The sequence below is a fragment of the Marmota monax genome, unplaced genomic scaffold (assembly GCF_021218885.2).
Source record: "Marmota monax isolate L192 unplaced genomic scaffold, Marmota_monax_Labrador192_F-V1.1 WCK01_AAM20220418_F8-fsc00127, whole genome shotgun sequence".
Lineage (NCBI taxonomy): Eukaryota > Metazoa > Chordata > Mammalia > Rodentia > Sciuridae > Marmota > Marmota monax.
The window spans coordinates 5,114,598-5,136,904 of record NW_026692894.1 but is presented as its reverse complement, the minus strand read 5'-3'; the positions used below and the strand labels follow the sequence as shown (position 1 = coordinate 5,136,904).

Here is a 22,307-nt window from a genome sequence, read left to right as displayed (position 1 = left end):
GCCAGGGACGGACTGCTTTGGAGCCCACCTCTCACACTGGCACCGCGGGTGGCCTCTGCCCACTGCATGGCGACCCAGAGGGTGGCCCACCAGGACCTCCCAAAGACAGGGGATGGAGGAGGGAGCAGGACACGGACGCTGGAGGGTGGCAGCAGCCACAGGAGCAGGTTCAGCTGGCTGCCTGCCTCTGCCCCAGAGCCCTGTCCCTCCACCACAGCCCTGTCACAGGCCATTAAGCTCTCAGCAGGTGCCCTGTGCTCGCTGGAGGCTGGGAGCCAGGTTGGAGGTGGACCTGGAGACATGCCATCTCGCCCCCCCCCCCCCGGCCTGGCACTGTCGGGGCTCAGAGCCCTCCTTGGAGGCTCAAGGCACTGGTGGCCAAGTGATGAGATAGTCCTTTGCCACTCAGGGTGTGGCACTTGTCCATTCCATCCCACACGCCTGCGGAGGCCCCTGGGTGAGGGACACGGCGCTGGGCTGGGCACCAGCCAGGAGGCCGCGTGCTCAGGCCCTCCCCTAGCTTGGAGCATCAGGGAGGGAGGCTGCCCCGGCCCAGGAGGACATCCAGGAAGAAGTGGCCTTCAGGGCTCTAGGCCTAACCGACACTGACAGGAATCAGGGGACAGACAGCACCTCAATGGCAAGATTCCCTCCTGAGACCAACGGGGCCAGTAACGCGTGTTCTCAAGAACTGTGACGCGTAGGAGGTGGACCGGACGGACCTGTGGACACCAAGTGAGTCCAGGCCGAGGTGGCTCGTTGGAAATGTCGCGTCTTATTTGGGTCCCCTGATTTATTTATTTTTTAAATGATGGCATTTATAAAGAACTGGCACTCAGAATGTTTTCTAGATATTCATTTAGGTTGAGGGTTATTGCTGAACCTCTGTTGGGGTACGATGACGTGGTATCTTTCATATGTACACACATGATCACAACATGTAAAACACATGTACATGTAAAACGATGTTGCTGTGATCAATAGGTATGCCTATACATTTGTGTGCATGTGTATTTTTATTTATTCACTGAATTATGAGCCCTTATCTTTTAGATACACACTGAAATATTTGTGGGGAAAGCATGTGATGTCAGGGATTTGCTTCAAAATGACAAGAGAAGGCACAGTCGAGGTGGCTGGGGAGGGCACTGAAGAGGTGAGGGTCGCTGGGTCTGGGTGACGGGTCGATGGGTGCGTTAGATGGTCTTATCTAGTTTTGCATCTGTTCTACATTTTTTTTGTACTAGGAGTCAAACCCAGGGGTGCTTAACCACGGAGCCACATCCTCAGCCCTTTTTTGTATTTTATTTAGAGACAGGGTCTCACTGAGTTGCTTAGACCTCACTAAGTTGCTGAGGCTGGCTTTGAACTTGCGATCCTCCTGCCTCAGCTTCCTGAGCTGCTGGGATTACTGGCGTGGGTCACCGAGCCCTGATTCTAGATTCTTTATATATATATATATATATATATATATATATATAAAGAATGCTACTAGCTACTGGGTTGTGTCTTCCTGCTACGAGCATGCTGGGTCGTGTCTGCCTGTGTGTGTGTGTGTGTGTGTGTGTGTGTATAAATTGTAGGTGGACACAGTACCTTTATTACATACATTTTTATGTAGTGCTGAAGATCAAACCCAGGGCCTCACACATGCTAGGCAAACATTCTACCGGCCCTAGACTCTTCATAATGAAAAATAAGACCTGAAACAGAACAGGCGGGGGTGGGGGGTGGGGGAGGGTCAGTGGGATGTGGGGGTGGGGGGGAGGGTCAGTAGGATGTAGGGCTGGGGGCGGGGCCAGCTCTGCAGTGGAGGAAGCAGCTCCTGCAAAGCCCTGAGGGAATACATACAGCTGGTGGCAAGTGAGGCCCCAGGGTTCACAGTTGCTGTAGCGTGAAGCTGTGCCAGGCGCTTAGGGTACTGAGATAACTAAGGCTCAGTCCCTATGCTCCAGGATGAAGACCCATCTCAGTGGAGGGCCCTGCCCTGGCTAAGGAACCAAGAGACCAGAACCCAGTGGGAGAGGCCAGGAATGGCCTGTGAAGCTGGATTGAGAAAAACAGAGGCAGTGGCCGTTTGTCTAGAAAAACTGGTAGACTAGGTGGCCCAGGAGGCATCAGGCAGACACAACCCAGCATGCAAGCAGCAGGAGGCCTGAGGATGGAGCTGCCAGGTGTTTATCCAGGCTCCCAACAAAAATCTTTGCTGGAACTGTAGAACACCCACCTTTGTTTTGAAAATCTTAAATTCTCTTGTGTTCTTCCTGGGTGACCTCAAGCAAGTCACTTAACCTCTCTGATCCTGTTTCCTCTTATAGAAAATGGGGATAGTAATTGGACTCATCTAAGATGATTATGAATTAAATAAGAAAATACTTATAAAGCATTAAAAAGTGCTTGTGTTAGCTATTATCATCTTCCAAGTTTCAGGGCGGAAGCTGCCCTCCCTGGGGGCCACAAGGGGAAGACAGTGACGGCTGATCTGTGAGCACCCAGTAAGGAGGTGGACGGCCACGAGCTCCTCCGGGCAGCCCTGGGCAGGTTTGTGATCAAGTTCTGAGGAAAAGCAGGTTCCTTACAGCAGTGAGGAGGGACAGATCCAGAGGAGAAGTTGCTGGAAGAGGGGCCAAAGGGGAGACCCCTGGGGCCCATCAGGGCCAGCGTGGCGGGCCAGAGCCACTCCACACAGAAGGAAGCCCGGGGTCCAGCTCCAGGATCCACCCCTGGCCCTGTTGCCCCCTGCGGATGGCTTCTGGACCTGGGGTCCCCAGGAGGGGGACATCAGCCCCATGGGGAGGGTGGGGCCTGCTGGCCCCTCCCACTCGGGGACAGGGCCTTTCCCTGCCGGCGGCCCTGGGACCAGTTCCTCTTTCTTCACTCTGAAGCCAGAAGCTGGCCTGCTGAGCCCGTGGGAAGATGGGAGCCCACTCCAGGATGTCCTAGTCCATCGCGTCCCCAAGCCAGGGTGGCTGAGTCTGCTGCTAGAAGTCCCTGTCCCTACTTCAGGACCACCCTGCAGGCCGGCGGGATGGAGCCGGCAAATGAGGAGAAGCTGGCCTCTGTGTCCAACCTGGTGACTGTGTTTGAGAACAGCAGGTACTGGGCTGCGGGGGAGGGTTGCGGTCAGGCAGGCAGCCCTCCGGTCCTGTGCCCAGCGGCACATGCTCCAGGCTCCGGGCCAGGGCCTCCTGAGCCCCCTCTGCGAATAGCGCTCTGGGGGGTCCTGCCCTGGGCATCCTCCTGTCTGGGCAGCACCCACACCCTGGGTCATGGGTCCCTTGGAGCATAGAGAGTGCAATTGGGGTCCAGGAACGCGGCACCATGACAGAGCCCCGTGTGTTGGAAGAGTTAAAACCAGTGTGAGCCAGGCTTGGTGCCACAGGCCTGAAATCCCAGCTGCTCAGGAGGCTGAGGCAGGAGGGTCTTGAGTTCAAAGCCAGCCTCAGCAATTTAGCAAAGCCCTGAGCAGCTCAGCGAGACCCTGTCTCTAAATAAAATACAAAAAAGGGCTGGGGATGTGGCTCAGTGGTTAAGAACTTCTGGGTTAATCCCTTGTACCTCCCCCACAAAAAAAAAACCCAAAACCAAAAACCAGTGTGGTTATGGGGGGAGTGGACAAGGGTAGTATCGGGGCTGCAGACCCCACCCGCTGCCCTTCCAGCACCTCCCAGAAGTAATAGCTAATCCTTCCTGAGCATCTCCTCCCTGAGGGTAGGGCAAACCTATAGCTGGTCACTGCCACAGGACACATCGAAACTGAAAGTGGACGTCATTGAAACGGAGAGAGAAGCGGGGACTGTGCCCGGCGAGGCAGGGTGGACGGACGGGCAGCCTGCCCAAGGGCACCGTCTGCGCCCCCTTCGTGCCATGATCATCCTCACGGCCAACCTGGGCTGCGCGGCCTCTGCTTCTGTGTCCACCTTACAGATGAGGAAACAGAGACCCCGGGACGCCCCTGCTGTCAGTCCATGTGCTCGCTGTGCTTTGGGGCATTGCTGAGGCTTCTGCTGAAGGGAACAGGCAGGACCAGATGTGGGAGGTCCCTGGTGGCCTGGCAAGGGGTGCGTGCGTGTGCGTGTGTGTGTGCGTGTGTGTGTGTGTGTGTGTGTGTGTGGGAGTGTGTGGCCCCCACCACTCAGCAGACATTCCCCAAGCCCAGGCCTGTGTTAGCATCAGCCGGGGGTCGGGTCCCCCGGAAGGAGACTGTGAGAAGGGGTTTGCTGCAGGAGGTCTATTGTGGAGAGCTCTGGGGACAACCAGAGGAGAGAGGAACAGGAGAGAGGGCTGGCCTGCGCCAGGGAGCTCTGGGGTGGTGGCCCTCCGTTGTCCCTGCTGAGGCAGAGGTCTGGTTGGGATTTTACCGCCCAGGGACTAGTCTGTTGGTCTCCCTCTCAGAGAGCGGTTCCCAGAGGGGGTCTTCCCGCAGCCGCCAGCCAGGGACTCTTCCCCAGCTGGGGGAGGTGAGCGGACCCCCACCCAGAAGGGAGTGGGGCTCAGCACCTGTGGGAACCCGAGAGGAGGAGGAGGAGGAGGGGGAGGCTACCCGTGTTCGGATGCTAAGCTCCTGTCGTGACCACGGTGCAAGGTGGTGGGCAGGAGACGTCCTAGGAGGGGCCAAGGTGCTGTACAGGAAGAGCCTCCCGTGGGCCTGATCCACCCAGAGGGCCCTGCAGCCACCTGAGCTGGGTGACGTTGCCCTGACTCCCCCAGGGTCCTGGCCCAGCTCGTCCCGCTCAGCACCGAGGACAGCTCTCAGGCACCGCCTTCCTGGCCCACCCAGCCCCGCGGGCCCCAGCCAGCATGCCACGTGTGGGGTGACCTCAGTGGAGCCCCCGGGCACCCTGCGGCTGCCCAGCAGCACCCTAGAAGGAGCGGGCAGCCCTGAGACCTGAATGGCGACCAAACAGGTGCCACCGGGAGGGTGACCAGCCTCTACGGAGTGAGGGGCGCCCCGCCAGCGCCTGGCCCGGGCTTCTCGGGGGGCTCCAAGGCTCGGCTGATGGGAAACCGGGGTGAGGAGGAAGCAGAAGTGGGCCTGGCGCGGGCAGAGAAATGCAGAAGCTGAAACCGAGTGTAGAACAGAAAGCCCGGGCGGCCCGGCCAGGCTGCAGGCGAGAAGCTGAGGAAGCAGCTAGTCCTGGGGCAGCAGCCTGGCCCCTGATCCTTCTGCCACCCGCCGGCTGGGTGGCCTGGGGCAGGTCACCGTGGCTCTCTGGACCTGTTTCTCCTTTACGCAGATGAGAAGCAGCTCAGGGCCAAGGCTCAGAACCAGCCCGTCTGATCCCAATCCCACTTTTGTCGCATCCAAGCGGCAAGTCCCTGTCTTTCCTGTGTCTCAGTTTCCATGGCTACAAAATGGGAATCATAAGAATCCTTTCCTGCAGAGTCGGAGCTTGCATACGTGTCTGACCCCTGACGCTCCAGCCTCTTTCTCATGACGATGCCTGCTCTGCGCTGTGGTCACAGCCTCTCCATGCCAGGGGAGATGGGGCACAGCCCATGTCACTGGACATATCCAGTGAGGGTGGTTATGTCCCTCATCTACAGAATGTAACTGACCAGCAGACCCAGAACGCAGGGTAGCTAAGCTGCCCTTGGAAGCCCTGTCCTGGGGGAGCAGGGGATCTGCTCTTAGCCCGGTTTTTCTTCAGCGGGTCATGTGGGGAGCCAAGGTCTCATCTGAGCTTTAGCAGGTCTGCCCTCACTTTAGATCACTCCATGGCTCCCACCCTCCCTCCATGTATCAGTTATTGATGCAGGGGTGAGGCGCAGGGTGATCTGAGAAGAGCCAACTAATAAGCTTTGTCTGTAGAAGGGGGAGGGTCTTCTGAATTCGACTGCATTTCAAACAGGGAAGTATGTAGTTCCCCAGAGAATAAAACAGGGCACACTGACTCATCTTGAAGACTGAAGTTCCCTCCAAGGTTCGGGAGAGACGTGGAAGTCTTACTTGGCAAGTTTCTCCGGAGTGCCGGGCGCTCGGGAGCCGCTGCCCACCAGACATGGACATCAGTCACCCCCCCCTGAACCCTCACGGGGACAGGCTGCGGTTCTCCCTGTTCTCTGACAAGGACACCCCTGGGTCTGCTCCTTTCTCAGGACCCTGGGAACAGCGCCCAGAGACCAGGCCCAGCCACCAGCCCCAGAGCCATGGGAGAAGCCGCATGTCGGGGAGACCCCCGAGTCTGGGCCCAGGACCGTGAGCAGGAGGTGTCTGAGCTCCCTGAAGAACAAGCTGTCCAGCGGGGCCTGGCGGAGACCTTGCCAGCCTGGGGCCTCTGCAGGGGCAGTGCCACAGGTAAGCACTGGGCCTCTCCCCTGACCGCCTCCGCAGACGCTGTCTCCCGCCAGAGCCCAGCGGGGGGCTTGTGTGATCAGAGATCAGCCAGAAGCTGGACGGTCCCCCCTCACCAGCCCGGGATGGCTACAGCCCCTGGACTCTCCCCACCTGCCCGTTATTCCATGCCTCCCTGACCCCCGTCAGAATGGCAATCACCAAGCCCACGAGGAGCAACCCGTGTTGGCGAGGATGTGGGGAAAGGCACACCCTTGACATTGCTGGTGGGGCTGCAAATGGGTTCAGCCGCTCGGGGAAGCAGTGTGGAGATTCCTCAGAAAACGTGGAGTAGAACCTCCATTTGACCCAGTCATCCCTCTCCTTGGTATATAGTCAAAGGACTTAAAATCATCATACTGCAGGGACACAGCCACCTCAATGTTTATAGCAGCTCAACTCACAGTAGCTAGACTATGGAACCAACCTTGGTGTGCCTTCAATAGGTGAATGGATAAAGAAAATGTGGTACCTATACACAATGGAATATTACTCAGCCATAAAGAAGAATTAAATTATGGCATTTGCTAGCAAATGGATGGAACTGGAGGCTATCATGCTAAGTGAAATAAACCAGTCCTCAAAACACAAAGTCCAAATGCTGTCTCTGATATGTGCATGTTGACTCGCAAGAGCCTGGGTGGCGGGGTGGTGGTGGTGGTTCAATTTTGGTCTTTTAGGCAAGGAAATTGAAGCTTAAGACACTTGTTCAAGGTCACAGGGCTTGGAACAGTCTTCACCTTGTGAACTTGGGATGCTTCACAGCTGTGGCCTCAGTTTACCCTCTGGAGGGGGCACCAGTCTCACACCAGAAATGGAGGTCTGAGTGCTGATTTCCTGTCCTTAAACTAACACTGGGTCTGGTCCCAAGTGGGTCAACTCTCTCCTACAGATTTGTTTCCTGGACTGTGGATCGGGGCCCGGGGGGACAATACATAGGACTGTACTCCAGAGCCAGCTCTGTGGGCTTGCACCCTGCTCTTCCTCTTTCTCACTGTGTGACTTTGGGCAGTCACTTTAACCTCTCTGTGCCTTATGATGGATGATCACAGTGGTGTGTTCTGGTGATCAAATGTTATGTAGCAGACACCCCAAACATAGTGGCCTAGTATGACCTTATTGGGGTGACCAGCATGCTGCAGGACAAGTCTTGTGTTGGTCTTGGTTGGGGTCTGCATCAGTCTGCCAGGCTGTCTTGCCAGAATCCCACCCACTGTGTGTGTGCTTTGGACAACAGAAAGATGTTTTCCCACAGTTCTGGGGACTCAAGTCCAAAATCAAGGTGTGTGTGGGGGGTGGTTTCTAGGGAGGCCTCTGTTCCTGGCTTGTAGATGGACACTTTCTTACTGTGTCCCCGAGAGGCCTTTTTCCTCTGTGCATACACATTCCAGTGGTCCCTTCTCTTCTTAAAATGACTCCAATCCTATTGGTTTAGGGTCCGTGCTCCTCATCTCACTTGACCCTAATTACCTCCTTCAGGGCCCCTATTGCCAAATTACAGTTACAGCTGTTGGAGGTGAGGCCTTCAGCAGGGAGCTGGGGTGTGGTGGGGACACAGGTCAGTCTTTTATCTTTAAATTAAAAAAAAAAAAATAATTATATATATATATATATATATATATACACATTTATTTTATTTATTTATATGTGGTGCTGAGGATCGAACCCAGCCCCTCACACGTGCTAGGCGAGTGCTGTACCACTGAGCCACAATCCCAGCCCTGAGACTTTTATTTTTATATTTTATTTTGAGATAGGACCTTGCTGAGTTGCTTAGGGCCTTGCTAAATTGCTGAGGCTGGCTTTGAACTTGCGATCCTCCTGCCTCGGCCTCCCGAGCGGCTGCGATCACAGGTGTGGGCCACCATCCCTGGCACCTTAGTCTCTAACAAGGTCTCTTTCACGTGGCCGCAGGCAGGTGGCGCTACAGGCTGGAATGCCCAGGGTGGCTCAACCTGTGAGCCGCTCCCTGGGCAGGGACAGCCGAGGCTGGGCTTCTAGGAGCTGCCTTTCTCCGTGTGGCCTCCAGTCTCCCCTCTTTGGGGCCTCCCCTGGAGGTCCCTCCATCAGGCAGCCGGCTCTCTTGAGATGGTGACTCCCAGCTCCCGAGGGAGCTGCTGGGTTCAGGGGGCCCTTCTGAAACCCAGCACGGGCTCAGCCTCCATCTGCAGGTTCTCTGATGGCCTGGTGCCAGGGCCAGCCCAGATGCCCTGGGGACGGCTGGAACAGTGGAGGGTGCTCCATGGTGACAAACCGAGGGCTCACCAGAGGCGCCCCAGCTCCCTTCTCCCCTCTCCTCTTCCCGTCCCTGCAGGAGCCCGAGGAGAAGAAGGTGGTCCGGGAGCTGCTGGAGACGGAGCAGGCCTACGTGGCTCGCCTGCACCTTCTGGACCAGGCCAGTGGCCAGCACCCCCGGCCCAGCACCAGTGTCCCCTGCCCGCCACCCGCCCTTGTCCTCAGAGCAGGGCTAGGAGCCCTGGGTTTGACGCCACTGAACCCTGTGGCCGGAGGCTGAGAGAGTGGGGATGAGCCCCTCATCCCCGCTCCCCTCACATCCCTGGTGGCCAGGCCAGCGCCCACAGGCTGTCCTCCCAGCCTGTCCCCCAGCCTGTCCCCCCGGCCTGTCCCCCTGGCCTGTCCCCCCAGCCTGTCCGGGCTCCTCACCTGCCATCCCCCATGGACACCCTGACTTCCTTAAGGAGCCCTAGAGCCACAGGGCCAAATGGCTGACCCTCAGCCCAGGACGCTTCGGCCTGGTGACTCAGGTCCGAGAACTCCATAGACCCCAGACGGGCCTACGTTAGTCAGGCATCAGATTTTGGCCAGATCCCCACGTCCCCAAAACTGTGAAGTGGCCAGAGCAGTCTTCCCTGCTGTCCCTCCCACAGGGCCACTGCGGGCGGGAGTCTGGGAGGTCAAGGGGCAGAGCCCTCAGCACCCCAGGCCCCTCTCCCCCCGGGCTGGGCTGCCTCCCTGGGTGGGCCGGTGGGCGCTCCCCCAGCAGCCGGTGACCCAGGGTGGCGGCCCCAGGTGTTCTTCCAGGAGCTGCTGCAGGAGGCGCAGGGCAGCAAGGCCTTCCCCGAGGACGTGGTCCGGCTCATCTTCTCCAACATCTCCTCCATCCACCAGTTCCACGCCCGCTTCTTCCTCCCTGAACTGCAGCGGCGCCTGGAGGACTGGTGAGGCCGCCAAGCCTGGCCTGTGCCCGCTGTGTGGCCATGGTGGTCCCTCCCCAGGGCGAGGGAGGGACAGGCACAGGTGTGCGCAGGAAGGGGCGGTGGGGCTGGAGGCTGTGGAGCAGCCACACTGACCTTGGCCTTGGACTTCACATCTGGTAACTGATCCAACCTTGGAATCAGCGGTCACTCGATGGCCACATTGTGGTCACACAAGAAACCCTCTTTGCTTTCAGAGGTAACCACTATTTCATGGAAAAAGTCACTTGCTTTATGTATTTTGCCAAAGAAATGCCATGATGTCCAAAGTGTCCTTGGAAGTCTTCGGTAAAGGAGATGGTCACCGACTGGTGGTCAATAGATAGGGGCCTTATTACAGATATGTGTTTTACTTTGTAATCACCATTAAAGTAAATATTTTAAGGTCTGGGGCTGTGGCTCAGCAGTAGAGCGCTCGCCTAGCACGTGTGAGGCCCTGGGTTCGATCCTCAGCACCACATAAAAATAAATAAATAAAATAAAGGTATTGTGTCCATCTACCGCTAAAATAAATAAACTATAAGCTGGGAGCGGTGGTATATATGACTGTAACCCCAGTAGCTTTGGAGGCTGAGGCAGGAGGATCTTGAGTTCAAAGCCAGCCTCAGCAATTTAACAAGACCTTAGCAACTCAGTGAGGCCCTGTCTCTAAATAAAATACGAAATAGCGCTCAGTGGTTAAGTGCCCCTGAGTTCAATCCCTGGTACAAAGAGAGAGAAAGAGAGAGAGAGAGAGAGAGAGAGAGAGAGAGAGAGAGCGAGCTGGTGTGGTGGTGTACACCTATAATCTCAGTGACCTAGGAGGCTGAGGCAGGAGGATTGCAAGTTCAAGGCCAGCCTGGGCAATTTAGCAAGACTCTGTCTCAAAAGAAAAAAAAAAAAAAGGGACATGGATGTAGCTCAGAGGTAGAGGGTCCCTGAGTTCAATCCTTAGTATCCCCCACACACTCACACACACATAAGAGAGGGAGAGAGAGCAACCCTATGAGTCCACCTACCATCATTCCCATTTGTTTCAGAGTAGATATTGAGGCACAGAGAGGCCATGTGATTGGCCCAAGGACAGCGGGAGTGACTGATGTGGTGGAAATGCAGCTGAGGCAGGCCAGCTCCCAGGGTGGCTTCTTACTGTCCCTGGGTTGAATGACCCCCAGGCCCTGCCTTGGGAGCATGTGGATACATTCTTACCCTCTGAGCCTCCTGTTCTCATCTCTAAGATGGGCTAAAGGCTCTTTCCACCCGCAGGGTTGTGAGAGTGGAAAGGGCTGAGGTGCGGGAGGGCCCTGGTCATGCTCCACGACCAAGCATGGAGGAGTCGCCCAGCCCTGTGGCAGGCCTAGCGCTGGGGAGGTGGGGGCCAGGGGACAGGACGCCTGTCCTGGGGGCGCCTGGGGGACCAGCCCGCCCACACCACCAGAGCCCAGGGCTGTTCCGGGAGCAGACCCCACCCCGCCCAACTGGAGTCCACAGAGGAGGTGGCCAGGCTGAGGACCATCCCTGGGTGTCCTTGCGCAGGACGGCCACGCCCCGCATCGGGGACGTGATCCAGAAACTGGCCCCGTTCCTGAAGATGTACAGCGAGTACGTCAAGAACTTTGGGCGAGCGGCAGAGCTGCTGGCCACCTGGACCGACAAGTCCCCACCCTTCCAGGAGGTCATCGCCCGCATCCAGGTGAGGCCGGAGGGGAGCCTGGCTGGGGTTTGGGCGTCTCCCGGCTCCCGCCCGCCCCACGCCCGCCCACCTGCTCCTCCGCAGAGCAGCGAGGCCTCTGGGAGCCTGACCCTGCAGCACCACATGCTGGAACCGGTGCAGAGGGTTCCCCGCTACGAGCTGCTGCTCAGGGAGTACGTCCAGAAGCTGCCGGCGCAGGCCCCCGACCGCGCGGACGCCCAGAGTGAGGAGCCAGGGCTGGGGGGGGGGCACGCCCACCTGTTTACTGAGCACCTACAATATGACTGTAGGATCGTCATCATCAGTAACAGTGGTTGAGACCTTATGGACATTATCCATACCGTGAGCCATTGTGTGTCAAAAAAGGTCACTGAGGCCCAGAGAGTTGAAGTGACTTGCTCGAAGTCACAGCCGGAAAGGAGGAGAGCTGTAGGGTGCCAAACCTTGTGCTTCTCCCACTGTTCCGGCTTTGTTCAGGCAACAGGGAGTCACCAAAGCCAAACTGCGCTGCCTTCGGGTCCCGTCTAGTCTCCCTACCCTCCATGGCCTGCGCCATCCAGACACCACCTGTGCAGGACGCCCAGGGGCAGTGCTGGAGGTCCCGAGGGCCTGCCATCCCAGCCTCCAGCCCCTAGCCCCAGCTTGTCAGGGGCTGACCCTGGCCTGCCTCCTCTCCAGAAGCCCTGGACATGATCTTCTCTGCGGCTCAGCACTCCAATGCGGCCATCGCCGAGATGGTAAGCGCGACCCTGGGCCAGCGCGTGGGGGACCCCTGGGCCTGTCCTGTGGCCGGATCCACTCGGCCCCGACGCCTGCCCACTGCCAGCCGCCCGCCCGTCCTCCCCTAGGAGCGGCTGCAGGACCTGTGGGAGGTGTACCAGCGCCTGGGCCTCGACGACGACATCGTGGACCCCTCCAACCACCTGCTCCGCGAGGGCCCGGTCCTCAAGATCTCCTTCCGCCGCAGCGACCCCATGGAGCGCTACCTTTTCTTGGTAGGGGCTGCTGGGAGCCTCCCACCCTGGGGAGGGGAGCTCCCGGTTCCTCTGGCCCAGGTGGCCTCTGTCTGGCCACTACCTGGCACTGCGGGGGGGGGGGGGCAGGGAAGACCCGTGTTTTGTACTGTGCTATGATGCCTGCTGACTTAGGAGGTCAGGAACTACCTCTGGGCCTCAGGAATTTCTAACTACACTCTTCCCAGAGATGCCCCAGCAAACAAAACTGTTGGAGTTTGAACTGGGTTCAAACCAGTGTTAATCCTGTTCTAGGACAGGCACAGCAGGAAGGCATTAGGTTAGCTACCAGGAAGAACTGCCTTCTTCACTCTGAAGAAGCCAGGGGCTCCCCTGAGATCTGGCAAGGTGGTCCCACCTCCCTCCCCCAAGGCCCTGGGCCCTATGCCCCCTTGAGGACAGCCTAGTAGGTTTCTGAAGTTGGCTTTGTTCCCTCGAGGCCCACAGGTAAGGTGACCTTCAGCACCATCCCAGTGGGGCAGGGGCTAGACAGCCCCCTTCCTTCTCCTCTGTGAAGTCCAGGGAGTTAGGCCAGAGAGTGACCAGAGGGGATTGGGTCAGTGGCTCCGCCCACCCTGGGAAGCCCCGCCCATCCTGGGAAGCCCTGCCCACGCACTCACCCCGCCCCTGTCCCCGCAGTTCAACAACATGCTGCTCTACTGCGTGCCCAGGGTTATCCAGGTGGGCGCCCAGTTCCAGGTTAGGACCCGCATCGACGTGGCCGGGATGAAGGTGAGAGGCTCTGCCGGAAAGTGGGCTCAGGGTAGGAGAGCGCCCCGGGGTGACCCAGGTCCTGGGCTGCGAGGGAGCTGGTGGTCCTCAGCACGCGGGGCTGGAGGAGCTGGAGGGAGAGCTCACCCGCGGGACCAGCCTCCTGCAGAGGCCCTTCCTGGGCCCGAGGGGTGGGGCATGGTCCACAGGCTTCAAGGAGTGCCCTCCAGGCCCCTGGTGGCGTGGTGGCTGCAGGTTCTGAGTCAGCAGGTCTGAGCAGGGCCGGGCAGTACTGGGGAGTGAGCCAGGGCCTCGTGCATGCTAAGCAAGGACGCCACCCCTGGGCTGCGTCTCCAGCTGCCGTCCCAGCCCTTTAAAATGTCTGTATAAGCCAGGCTCAGTGTCGCACACCAGTAATCCCAGCCACCTGGGAGGCTGAAGCAGGAGGATTCCCAGTTCGAGGCCAGCCTGAGCAACTTGGTGAGACCTTGTCTCAAAAAATAATCAAGGCTGGGGATGTAGCTCAGAGGTAGAGCACAGGCCTCTATGCAGAAAGCCCTGGGTTCAAGCCCTAGTGCTGCCCAAAATAACGATAATGCTGCTGATGATGTTAATTGCATTCTCTAACAATCAGATAATACATATTTCAAAATCAAACAATATAAAAATATATATACAATGAGCAGTCTCCTCCCTGCCCTGTCCCCTTGTCCCCCCTCTTGAAGTCACCTTGGCTTCTCTTTGCACATACATACTATTACCATGGCCATGGCCCTGCACCCTGATTGTTTCACTAGTAGTTCTGGAGAGTGTTGCCCTTGGCACATTAGAGCTGCCTCATCTTTTTATGCGGCTGCATAGTATTCCACTGTGGGTGGGCTGCAATTTACTCAACCAGTGTTCTGCTCAGGGCTGTGTAGGTTGTCTTCAGTTGTCAGCTGCAGGAAATAACCTTTCAAAGTCAGCCTGAGTGTGAGTGCAACTACTGTTGATCCCGCTGAGAAAGATAAGAAAACCAAGACTCTGGTTAAGTGTTTTGCTTGCGGCAAATCTTGGTTTGGACAACCTGGATTCAAAGCCCCAAGCGTACCTGGGTCTGGAGCCTGTGGTCTAATCCCCACGCTGAAAGTTCCCAAGTGAGGCTTCTGCCCAGAGCCGTGAAGTCTGTGGCCAAATCTCAGACGTTGAGGAGGAAGTGGCAGCCATCCGTCCTGACCACGGCACTCCCTGCCGGCTTCTGAGCCCACTGTGTCCTGAAGCCAGGGCTGGAACTGCAGGGGCCTGGCCTCCCTCGACCCTTCCATGTCCCCATCCCCCACCCCGCCCGAGCTGCAGGTGTGCTCCAGTCTGGAGCCTGGGCCCTGAGACAGCTGGGGACCCCCTGCTCCACGCTAGATTGTCTGCAGTGGGCACAGCCTGCAGGCGCTGATGGCCCGTGGGGTCATGGGCACCTCCTGGGGGTTCACAGCCCATCCCCACCCTGAGCTGACTGAGGGAGGAGTGTGTCCTCACCCCCGGGGATCTAACTTTCCACCTCCAAGTGGCCAGAATGTCCCAGAGGCTGGGATGTGTTCAAGGGTGTCTCTGTGGGATCCTCCATGGGTGGCATCTTGTCACAGACTCAGGCACAGAGAAGGAGGCAGAGATTGACAGAAAGGTCAAGAAACAGACACATAACATAAAGAGAAAATTCGTAGAGGTGGGATGCAGCTTGGTGGTAGAGTGCATGTTTGGCGTGTGCAAGGTCCTGGGGCCCATCCCCAGCACCAGAAAGAAAATATGTCCTCGGTGGCTGGTGAGCTTGTCTCCCTCTAGCGGCCACACAGCACCCTCTCCTGGATGGTACTGGTATGGCAGGTGTCGAGCTGTCCACAGCCCCATGTCTATGCTGGACCATTTTCTGAGTCTGAGGTTTAGAAGAAGCCGTCTGGTTTTGAACCATCAAGATGGCTCTCACCGACCTTCTACGACACGCTGGCCTCCTTCTGGTGTGTCAGCTGACTCCACAATCTCACCTGGTCTTAATGTTTTGCCATCCTGCATAGGGCCAGTCTGCAAAGAAGGAAGGACTATGGGTCCAGCCCCTCAGGGACTCCATGTACAGCTGTGCAGGCTGTGCACTGCACAGGATACCTCATCTGAGAGGGTGCCATCTGCAGCAGACTGCTCATTGGCCGACGATGACAGTAGCGTAGATGGCATATTTATAGTGAGAAGTGTCCGGCAGATGGCAGTCAAATGTCTTGTTCCAACAAAATCTGGATGTTATGCCAGTTTGCCAACAGATGTCAGTAAACAGATGTCATTTGGAGGAAGGGGGTCCTTTCACCAATGAAGACAAAGGACTGTGTGGGCAAGCGGGGCTCGGCGGTGACCACACCCGGGGCTGGGTGGGGCTGGGTGCAGCAGAGGCTCTGTGAGCATCTCAGGGGGGACCTCGACCCTCAGGTCAGGAGTTCCCAGCTCCCCTTCTTTTGGGGGGTGTTACAGGGGACCTGACCACACCCCCAGCCCTGTTTTGTCCTTGATTGAGCGCAGGCCGCTGGGTGGCTTTCCCTGGCTCTCCTCCCCCCACCTCGCCTCTCACCGCCTGGCGGCCTCCCCGGGGCCCAGGGCGGCAAGTCCAAACCTCTGCAGGCCCTAGCAGAGGGGACACTGGCTCTGGGGCCGAGGCCAGGCCTGCTGGGGGGAAGGACGTGCTCGGGGTCAGTGCTGTCAGGGATGCGGTGCCCCCCCATCACGTGTGAAGTCCTGGCCACTGCGAGGCACGGCAGAGGGCTCAAGGGTCAGGTGGCATCAGGCCCCAGTTTCCCAGGCGCAGGCGCAGGCTCAGGTGTGTCTAGGTTCTTTTGTGACCCTCTCCCCGGGGCCCGGGAGGTCTGCGCTGCCAGGACCCAGGGCTGGGGTGGAGAGATGTTCTCCCACCTGAGCTTTGGTCTCCCAAAACCTGAGCTGTGACCCTTACTTTGCCATTTCGATGCTGTGTGACCTCAGGCAGGTCTCTGTGTCCTCATCTCCTCCTCCATGAGGATGGTAATGTCTGCCTTCCAAAGTTGCTGCGGAGATTATTTTCTTTAATTTTTTTTTTTTTTTTTGGTCCTGGGGATACCCAGGGGCACTTAACCACTGAGCCCTTTTTATTTTTTATTTAGAGTCAGGGTCTCACAGAGTTGCTTAGGCCCTTGCTAAATTGCTGAGGCTGACTTTGCACTCGGGATCCTCCTGCCTCAGCCTCCCAAGCCTCTGGGATCACTGGCGTGGGCCACGGCCTCCTTCAGCCTTTTTATTATGGACATTTTTAAACCCAGAAAATGGTGCACTAAGCCCTCACATACCTGCCTGGTTTGGGGACCCAGTTTCCATTTGGGGTGAAGCTTTGTGGGGGGCTGTTACCTGCACTCTACACTGGGCCACCGGAGCTGGGACTCCCGGAGCTTCAAGGCCCCTTGGCTTAGAGGGGGCCCAGCGACAGGTGCCTTTTGCTGGTTGGGCAGGACTAAGGAGGTGGAGGACCAGTTCCCCATCCCTGTCCTCGAATGTGAACGGCTTCTTGGGCACAACCCACCTCCCTTCTCTCCGCCGTGCTGCGGAGGGGACACAGAGTGACAGGGCTGACTGGTCCCCCCTGCCTGCAGGTGCGGGAGCTGCCCGACGCCGAGTTCCCCCACTGCTTCCTGGTGTCGGGGAAGCAGCGCACCCTGGAGCTGCAGGCGCGGTAGGAGCGGCTGGGGGGGCAGGCAGGGGTCCGGCAGCGCGCCTTGGACACCCATGAGCACCTTCCTTCTGAGCAGGTCCCAGGAGGAAATGGCTTCCTGGATACAGGTATGGGAACGCTCCGGGGCTCCTAGGACTCTGACCCTAGAATCCGGGTGTGCCCAGCTGCTCCCTGGTCTGTCTGTGGAGTTTGGAGTCAGCCCTGGGTTCAAATCCTGCTGCCTCTCTCTGCCTTGCTGGAAATCCTAGGGCGAGTCCCTTAACCTCTCTGGGCCTCAGTTTTTACATCTGTACTCTGGGGCTAGTTTCTCCTTCCTCGGGTCAGCCCCTGTGTGCTTGGGGGCCAGGGCCTGGTACTGGCTGGTTCTCTGCTGGGTCTGTTGGTTTGTGGGTGGGTGAGGAGATGAGCCCTCCCTGCAGCTCCTCAGTGACACCCCCTCTCCGCCCTCCGCCCCAGGCCTGCCAAGCAGCCATCGACCAAATTGAGAAGAGGAATGAAACCTTCAAGGCTGCAGTGCAGGGCCCCGAGGGCGACGCCCAGGAGCAGGTTGGTGAAACCTGTGCCCCTTCCGTGGAGCCCCCTCCCATGAGCTCCCTCTCTGCTCCACCCTGGCCGGCTCCAAGGGACAGGGAGTGTCACCCATCAGGAGTGATTTGAAGCCACCCTTCTTCCCAACATCTCCCCAGTCAGCGACTCCGAGACAAAGTTTCCCACTAGCAAAAACTGCCTTGGGGCGCGGCCCCCTGCAGTGTCCCAGGGAAGGGGACAGAGACTCCAGCTCTGGCTGCCGGCCAAGTGCAAGTTTAGGATTTGAAATTACCTGAGAAACGTAGCCCATGGGACCGGGGAGGCAAGTGAGGTGGGTTAGGGAGACTATCTGGGACTTGATTTCCTATATGAGCTTGCTGGGTGACTTTGCTGAGTGACTGGACCTCTCTGGGCCTCAGTTTTCTCACATGTAAAATAAGAATTGAGGCTTGATGAGTTCAGTCAGTTTCAAGTGGAAGCCCCCGGGGACACCCCGCTGCCCAGCCCTCCTTGCCCCACAGCTGCAGTCTGAGGAGCTGGGCCTCCGAGCCCCGCAGTGGGTGCGGGACAAGATGGTGACCATGTGCATGCGCTGCCAGGAGCCCTTCAACGCCCTGACCCGCCGGCGCCACCACTGCAGGGCCTGTGGCTACGTGAGTGCCCCCGCCAGCGCCCCCGCCCCGACGACGTCCAACCAGGGCTCCTTCCTGGCCAGCTGCTGCCCAGCCCCCGAGCCTGGGCGCAGGCGGCCTGGTGCAGCCCCAGCAGCGCTCAGCTGAGAAGCCCCGCTTCATAGATAGGAAATGAAGCTCCCATTAGTAAAAGGACCTGGGAGCTGACCCTGTCCTCCCACCTGCCGTCTGTCCACCATTTCCCAAGGGTCGGTGCTCAGCTGGGCTCAGGAGCCAGGGCAGCCCACCCCCCCACCAACACCTCTTGCTTTGCGCCTGGTGCACCTGCTGCTCTGTGGGAGCCGGTCCCTGTCACAGCATGTCCCCTCCATCTACTCTGCAAGCAGAGAAGCCCAAGGCAACCTCCGTCTTTAACAACCTCTGGGGCACAGGAGGAGTCCACAGGACAGGTTGGGGCTAGTCAAGGAGGTGTTCCCCAAATACATTAGACTGCAATCAGGACAGAGGTCAGTTTCTAGGACCGAGGACACACCTACACACAGCAGGCAAGCCCTGAGTCACATGCACCCGCCAAATAGGAGAGGTCTGGGGACTCGCTGCTGTTCTGTAAGTGAAAGTCTCATCCATCTACACTCGCACCTGTGTAAGGAGTCCCTAAACACAGGAAAGAGGCCCGCAAGGTGGCCCACACCTGGAATCCCTGAGGCTCGGGAGGCTGAGGCAGGAGGATCAGGGGTTCACAGCCAGCCTCAGCAATTTAGTGAGGCCCTAAGCAACTCAACGAGACCAGGCAGGGGATGAGGCTCAGTGGTTGAGCGCCCTGGCTTTAATGCCTAGTACCACGGCGGGGGGGGGGGGGGGGAAGAGCTCCAATTTGCCTGTAGTTTTGAAGAATTGCAAAATTAGAAGTTGGTGAAGCAGAAAAATATTTACTAGTTATAGTAAATGATTTAAATCTCTCAACAAAAATAAAATACTCCCAGGCCAGCCAGAGCCTCTGTGTGGGGCCCTGGCTGCTGCGGCCTCTCGTGCCTGAGCACATCTCTGCGCCCTGGGAGTCGGTGACTCATCCTTTCGGTGGCCCAGGTGCCTGGTTTCTGTCTCCCCTGCTGCCAGACTGGAGGCTTGCCAGGGAGGGACGCTCAGCACTGCCCTGGGCGCACACCCCCCTCCCGGGCCCTTCCTCTCGCCCCTGATCCTGCGCCCCCTTCCTGGCTGCCCATCTTGCTGGGTGCTGTTCCTGGGTCTCCCTACACCTGGCTCCCTTGGTCTCCCCAGCCTGATCCACGGCAGCCTTTGGGGCTTCTCAGTGATGGACTCGGGGCGGTGTGTGTGTGTGTGTGTGTGCGCGCGCGCTCCATCTCTTCCCAGGTAAAACAACTGGCCCATCATTTTTTCTATTAGAACATTCTGGACTCTGGGATGGAGTAGAAGGCAAAATTTGCATGAGTCCCAAAGCAAACAGAAGGATTTTAAAGACACACCCTGATTGTGGAGGGTCTGCGTTGCCACTTTGCTGTGTGGCCCTCAGCAAGTCATTGCCCCCTCTGGGCTGGCCTGCTGTCACCCTCACACGAGGACAAGAGCCCTGGCCTTTCACTTAGAGCACTTTGATAAGTGAATGGGTTAAGGCCCCCAGAGTCCCGCCCCGCCCCCATGAAGGGGGGAAGTTGGGGCCCTAGCAGAGGGGCCAGGCCTCAGGCCTACAGCCTCAGACCCAGAGCCTGGGCTGGCCCGCCCTGAAGCCTCAGGTCCTGGAGCTCAGCCAGCCTGGGGGACCAGCTCTGCTCTGCCCCTGCAGCCCGATGGCTCTCCTGTCCCCGCCCGCTGACCGATGCCGTGTCCCCCAGGTGGTGTGCGCCCGGTGCTCCGACTACAAGGCCGAGCTCAAGTACGACGGCAACCGGCCCAGCAGGGTCTGCCTGGACTGCTTCACCTTCCTCACGGGAAGCGTGCTGCCCGAGGACAGGGACAGGAGGCGGGGCATCCTGGAGGTGGGGCCTCCTGTCCCTTGACCTTGGGGTCCCTGCTGGGCGGGTCCTGGGTGCTGAGGGGCAGTGCGGTCACACCTCCCCTCCTCTCCTCCCCCAGCCGGGCACCGGGGGCCTGGCACCACACAGAAGTGCCTCTGTGACTCTGCCCACGTCCCCGAGGCCTGCCCCACGGTCCTCGGAGGTGTCTCAGACACCACTGGACAGATGGGGACACTGAGGCTCCAGGACAGGCAGAGCCTGAGCTCTGTCCACCCTGAAGTCCTGAGAGACTGCAGGGTCCACCAGCTGGAAGGGACTTCAGGGACCAGCGGGGCCTCTCCCGTGGAGACCCAGGTCCAGAGGGTGACTTGCCCCACACTTTTGTAAGTTCTATCCACTGCCTCGGGGCCTCACCGAGCCCCTCCCCTCCCCCACAGAGGCCCCCTATGGGGTCCCAGCTGTGTTCCACAAATACCATGTCACCCAGCCCAGATCCTGGTCGCACCCCGCAAAGGCCAGGTGGGCGCCATGTCCCTAGGAGATGAGAAGGAGCTGTCCGCTCCCAGGTTCAAGTTGGTCCTTCCCACGGACACTGGCTCCCGCCCAATCCCCCCTGTCCCTCCAGGCCTGGTCCCTGCCCAGGCCCCAACTCTGTTCCTTGGGGCATCCCACCAGGGGTGAAGCCTTCCCGGCCCCTGCCCCCCATGGGCGCACACACTTCGGGTCAGGTCCCGTCGGGGCTCCATGCAGCTCAGCCACTGGCCAGCCTGGTGACATAGGCAGGCACATGGTGTGACATTTCTGAGTCCCCGGGGCAAATGACCCCTCCTTGCTTCAAAGATTAAACAGGGAGTCATCCAGCCCCAGGCCTGCCTGTGGCGTCCAGGACACTGGTGCCACTGTCCTCTCTGCTTCCAGAAAGGCGCCCCGCCTGGGCCCGGCCAGAGTCTGATGTGCAGCTTCCTGCAGCTCCTCGGGGACAAGTGGGGCAAGAGCGGCCCCCGGGGCTGGTGTGTCATCCCCCGCGATGACCCCCTGGTGCTCTACGTCTATGGGGCTCCTCAGGTAAGGCCACCACCTGCCTGCCCGGGTCTGGCCTCCCCATGGTGCAGGGCAGGGTTGGCCCCTTTGTCAGATGGACACCGAGGCCCAGAGTCCAATCTGAGCTGGAGCCAGACAGCAGCTCGCGGGTCCTTCCCCCTCTGAGGGCCAGGTCTTTATGGGGGACCCCCCTGGGGTCTCAGGGGCAGTGTGTGCTCTGGCGCAGGGCAGAGGGCTGGTGGGGTGGCAGCCCACCTCTCCTTCCTCCCCCAGGACATGCGAGCCCACACCTCCATCCCCCTGCTGGGCTACCAGGTGACCCCTGGGCCCCAGGGGGACCCCAGGGCCTTCCAGCTGCAACAGTCGGGCCAGCTGTACACCTTCAAGGCCGAGACAGAGGAGCTAAAGGGCCGCTGGGTGAGGGCCATGGAACAGGCAGCCGGGGGCTGCAGCCCCGGAGTGACTGATGACGGGGACCTGTCTGACTGAGCCACCACAGGCCACACGTCCTGTTCCAGCATTTAGGAAAGATGAGTCCAGCCAGGGGACGTGGTGCACATCTGTAATCCTAGAGGCTCGGAGGCTGAGGCAGGAGGATGGAGTTCAAAGCCAGCCTCAGCCATTTAGTGGGCCTCAAGCAACTCAGCAAGATCCTGTCTCTAAATAAAAATGTGAAAAGGGGGCTGGGGTGTGGCTTAGTGGTCAAGTGCCTGTGGGTTCAATCCCCCTTAACCAAAAAAAAAGAAAAAAAAAGAGAAAAAGAAGAAAATATGGGTCCATTCCTTTGAGAAGGGGGAACCAACTGTCCCAATTTGCCAGGGCAGAAGGGGTCCCTGGGCCATGGGACATTCAGTGCTAAAACTGGGAAAGTCCGGGTAATCCAGAGTTGTTGGTGCTCTTGGTGCAGCTCTCAAGCTGGATTGCTTTACCAAAGTACTGGTGAGCCCGGTGCAGTGGCCCACGTCTGCAATCCCAGCCACTCAGGAGGCTGAGGCAGGAGGATCACAAGTTCAAGGCCAGCCTCAGCAATTTAGTGAGATCCTAAATAACTTAGGGAGACCCCATGTATCAAACTTAAAAATAAAAGGGGCTGGGGATGTGGCTCAGTAGTAAAATGCCCCTGGGCTCAATCCCCAGTGCCAAAATGAAAATAAAACTAAAAATACTGATGAATATATCCACGTGTTAATTTTAAGATTAAAAAATATCAACCAGTACGGGAACTCTCTGTATTTTATGATAAATTTTGTTGAGCAATCTAAAACTTCTCTAAAATGTAGAGGCTACTTAAAAGGAAAATAAACTTAAAACAAATTCTAAGAAAAAAATCAACCAGGAGTACGTCCTGGTGCACACCCCAAGATTCCAGCACCTCAGGAGGTTGAGGCAGGAGTAGCACAAATTCGAGGCCAGCCTGGGCAACTTAGCGACACCCTGTTTCAAAATAAAAAAAAAAAAGAGCTGGGGATGTGG

General features: G+C 58.2%; 1 protein-coding gene across 4 annotated transcripts; it reads left to right on the top strand.

The window, feature by feature from the left end:
- The first annotated feature begins 379 nt into the window (after positions 1-379).
- Positions 380-22,051, top strand: Fgd2 (FYVE, RhoGEF and PH domain containing 2). 4 transcript variants are annotated; one of them, XR_009227368.1, is made up of 18 exons: positions 380-735; positions 2,425-2,541; positions 2,886-3,096; positions 6,100-6,298; positions 8,649-8,729; positions 9,365-9,513; positions 11,065-11,221; positions 11,306-11,444; positions 11,900-11,958; positions 12,070-12,216; positions 12,874-12,966; positions 16,581-16,660; positions 16,737-16,767; positions 17,117-17,206; positions 17,710-17,841; positions 19,671-19,814; positions 19,912-20,176; positions 20,712-20,825. XR_009227368.1 is itself a non-coding variant. In XM_046450768.2 (18 exons), the coding sequence occupies exons 3-18, from the start codon at positions 3,029-3,031 to the stop codon at positions 21,321-21,323; spliced, it is 1,854 nt and encodes a 617-aa protein (XP_046306724.1). In that variant the 5' UTR covers positions 400-735; positions 2,425-2,541; positions 2,886-3,028; the 3' UTR covers positions 21,324-22,051. The 4 variants fall into 4 exon arrangements, 3 of the variants coding, with proteins under 3 accessions (XP_046306724.1, XP_058437405.1, XP_046306722.1); XM_046450768.2 differs by lacking the exon at positions 19,912-20,176 and adding an exon at positions 21,108-22,051 and having other exon boundaries at positions 400-735; positions 17,788-17,841; positions 20,712-20,858; XM_058581422.1 differs by lacking the exon at positions 19,912-20,176 and adding an exon at positions 21,108-22,051 and having other exon boundaries at positions 403-735; positions 2,431-2,541; positions 20,712-20,858.
- The last annotated feature ends 256 nt before the right edge of the window (positions 22,052-22,307 follow it).

Coding starts and splice junctions, on each gene's coding strand:
- Fgd2 (XM_058581422.1), top strand. CDS start 3,029: ATGGAGCCGGCAAATGAGGAGAAGCTGGCCTCTGTGTCCAACCTGGTG. Junction 3,097..6,099: donor ACTGTGTTTGAGAACAGCAG/GTACTGGGCTGC, acceptor CTCCTTTCTCAG/GACCCTGGGAACAGCGCCCA. Junction 11,445..11,899: donor CGACCGCGCGGACGCCCAGA/GTGAGGAGCCAG, acceptor CCTCCTCTCCAG/AAGCCCTGGACATGATCTTC.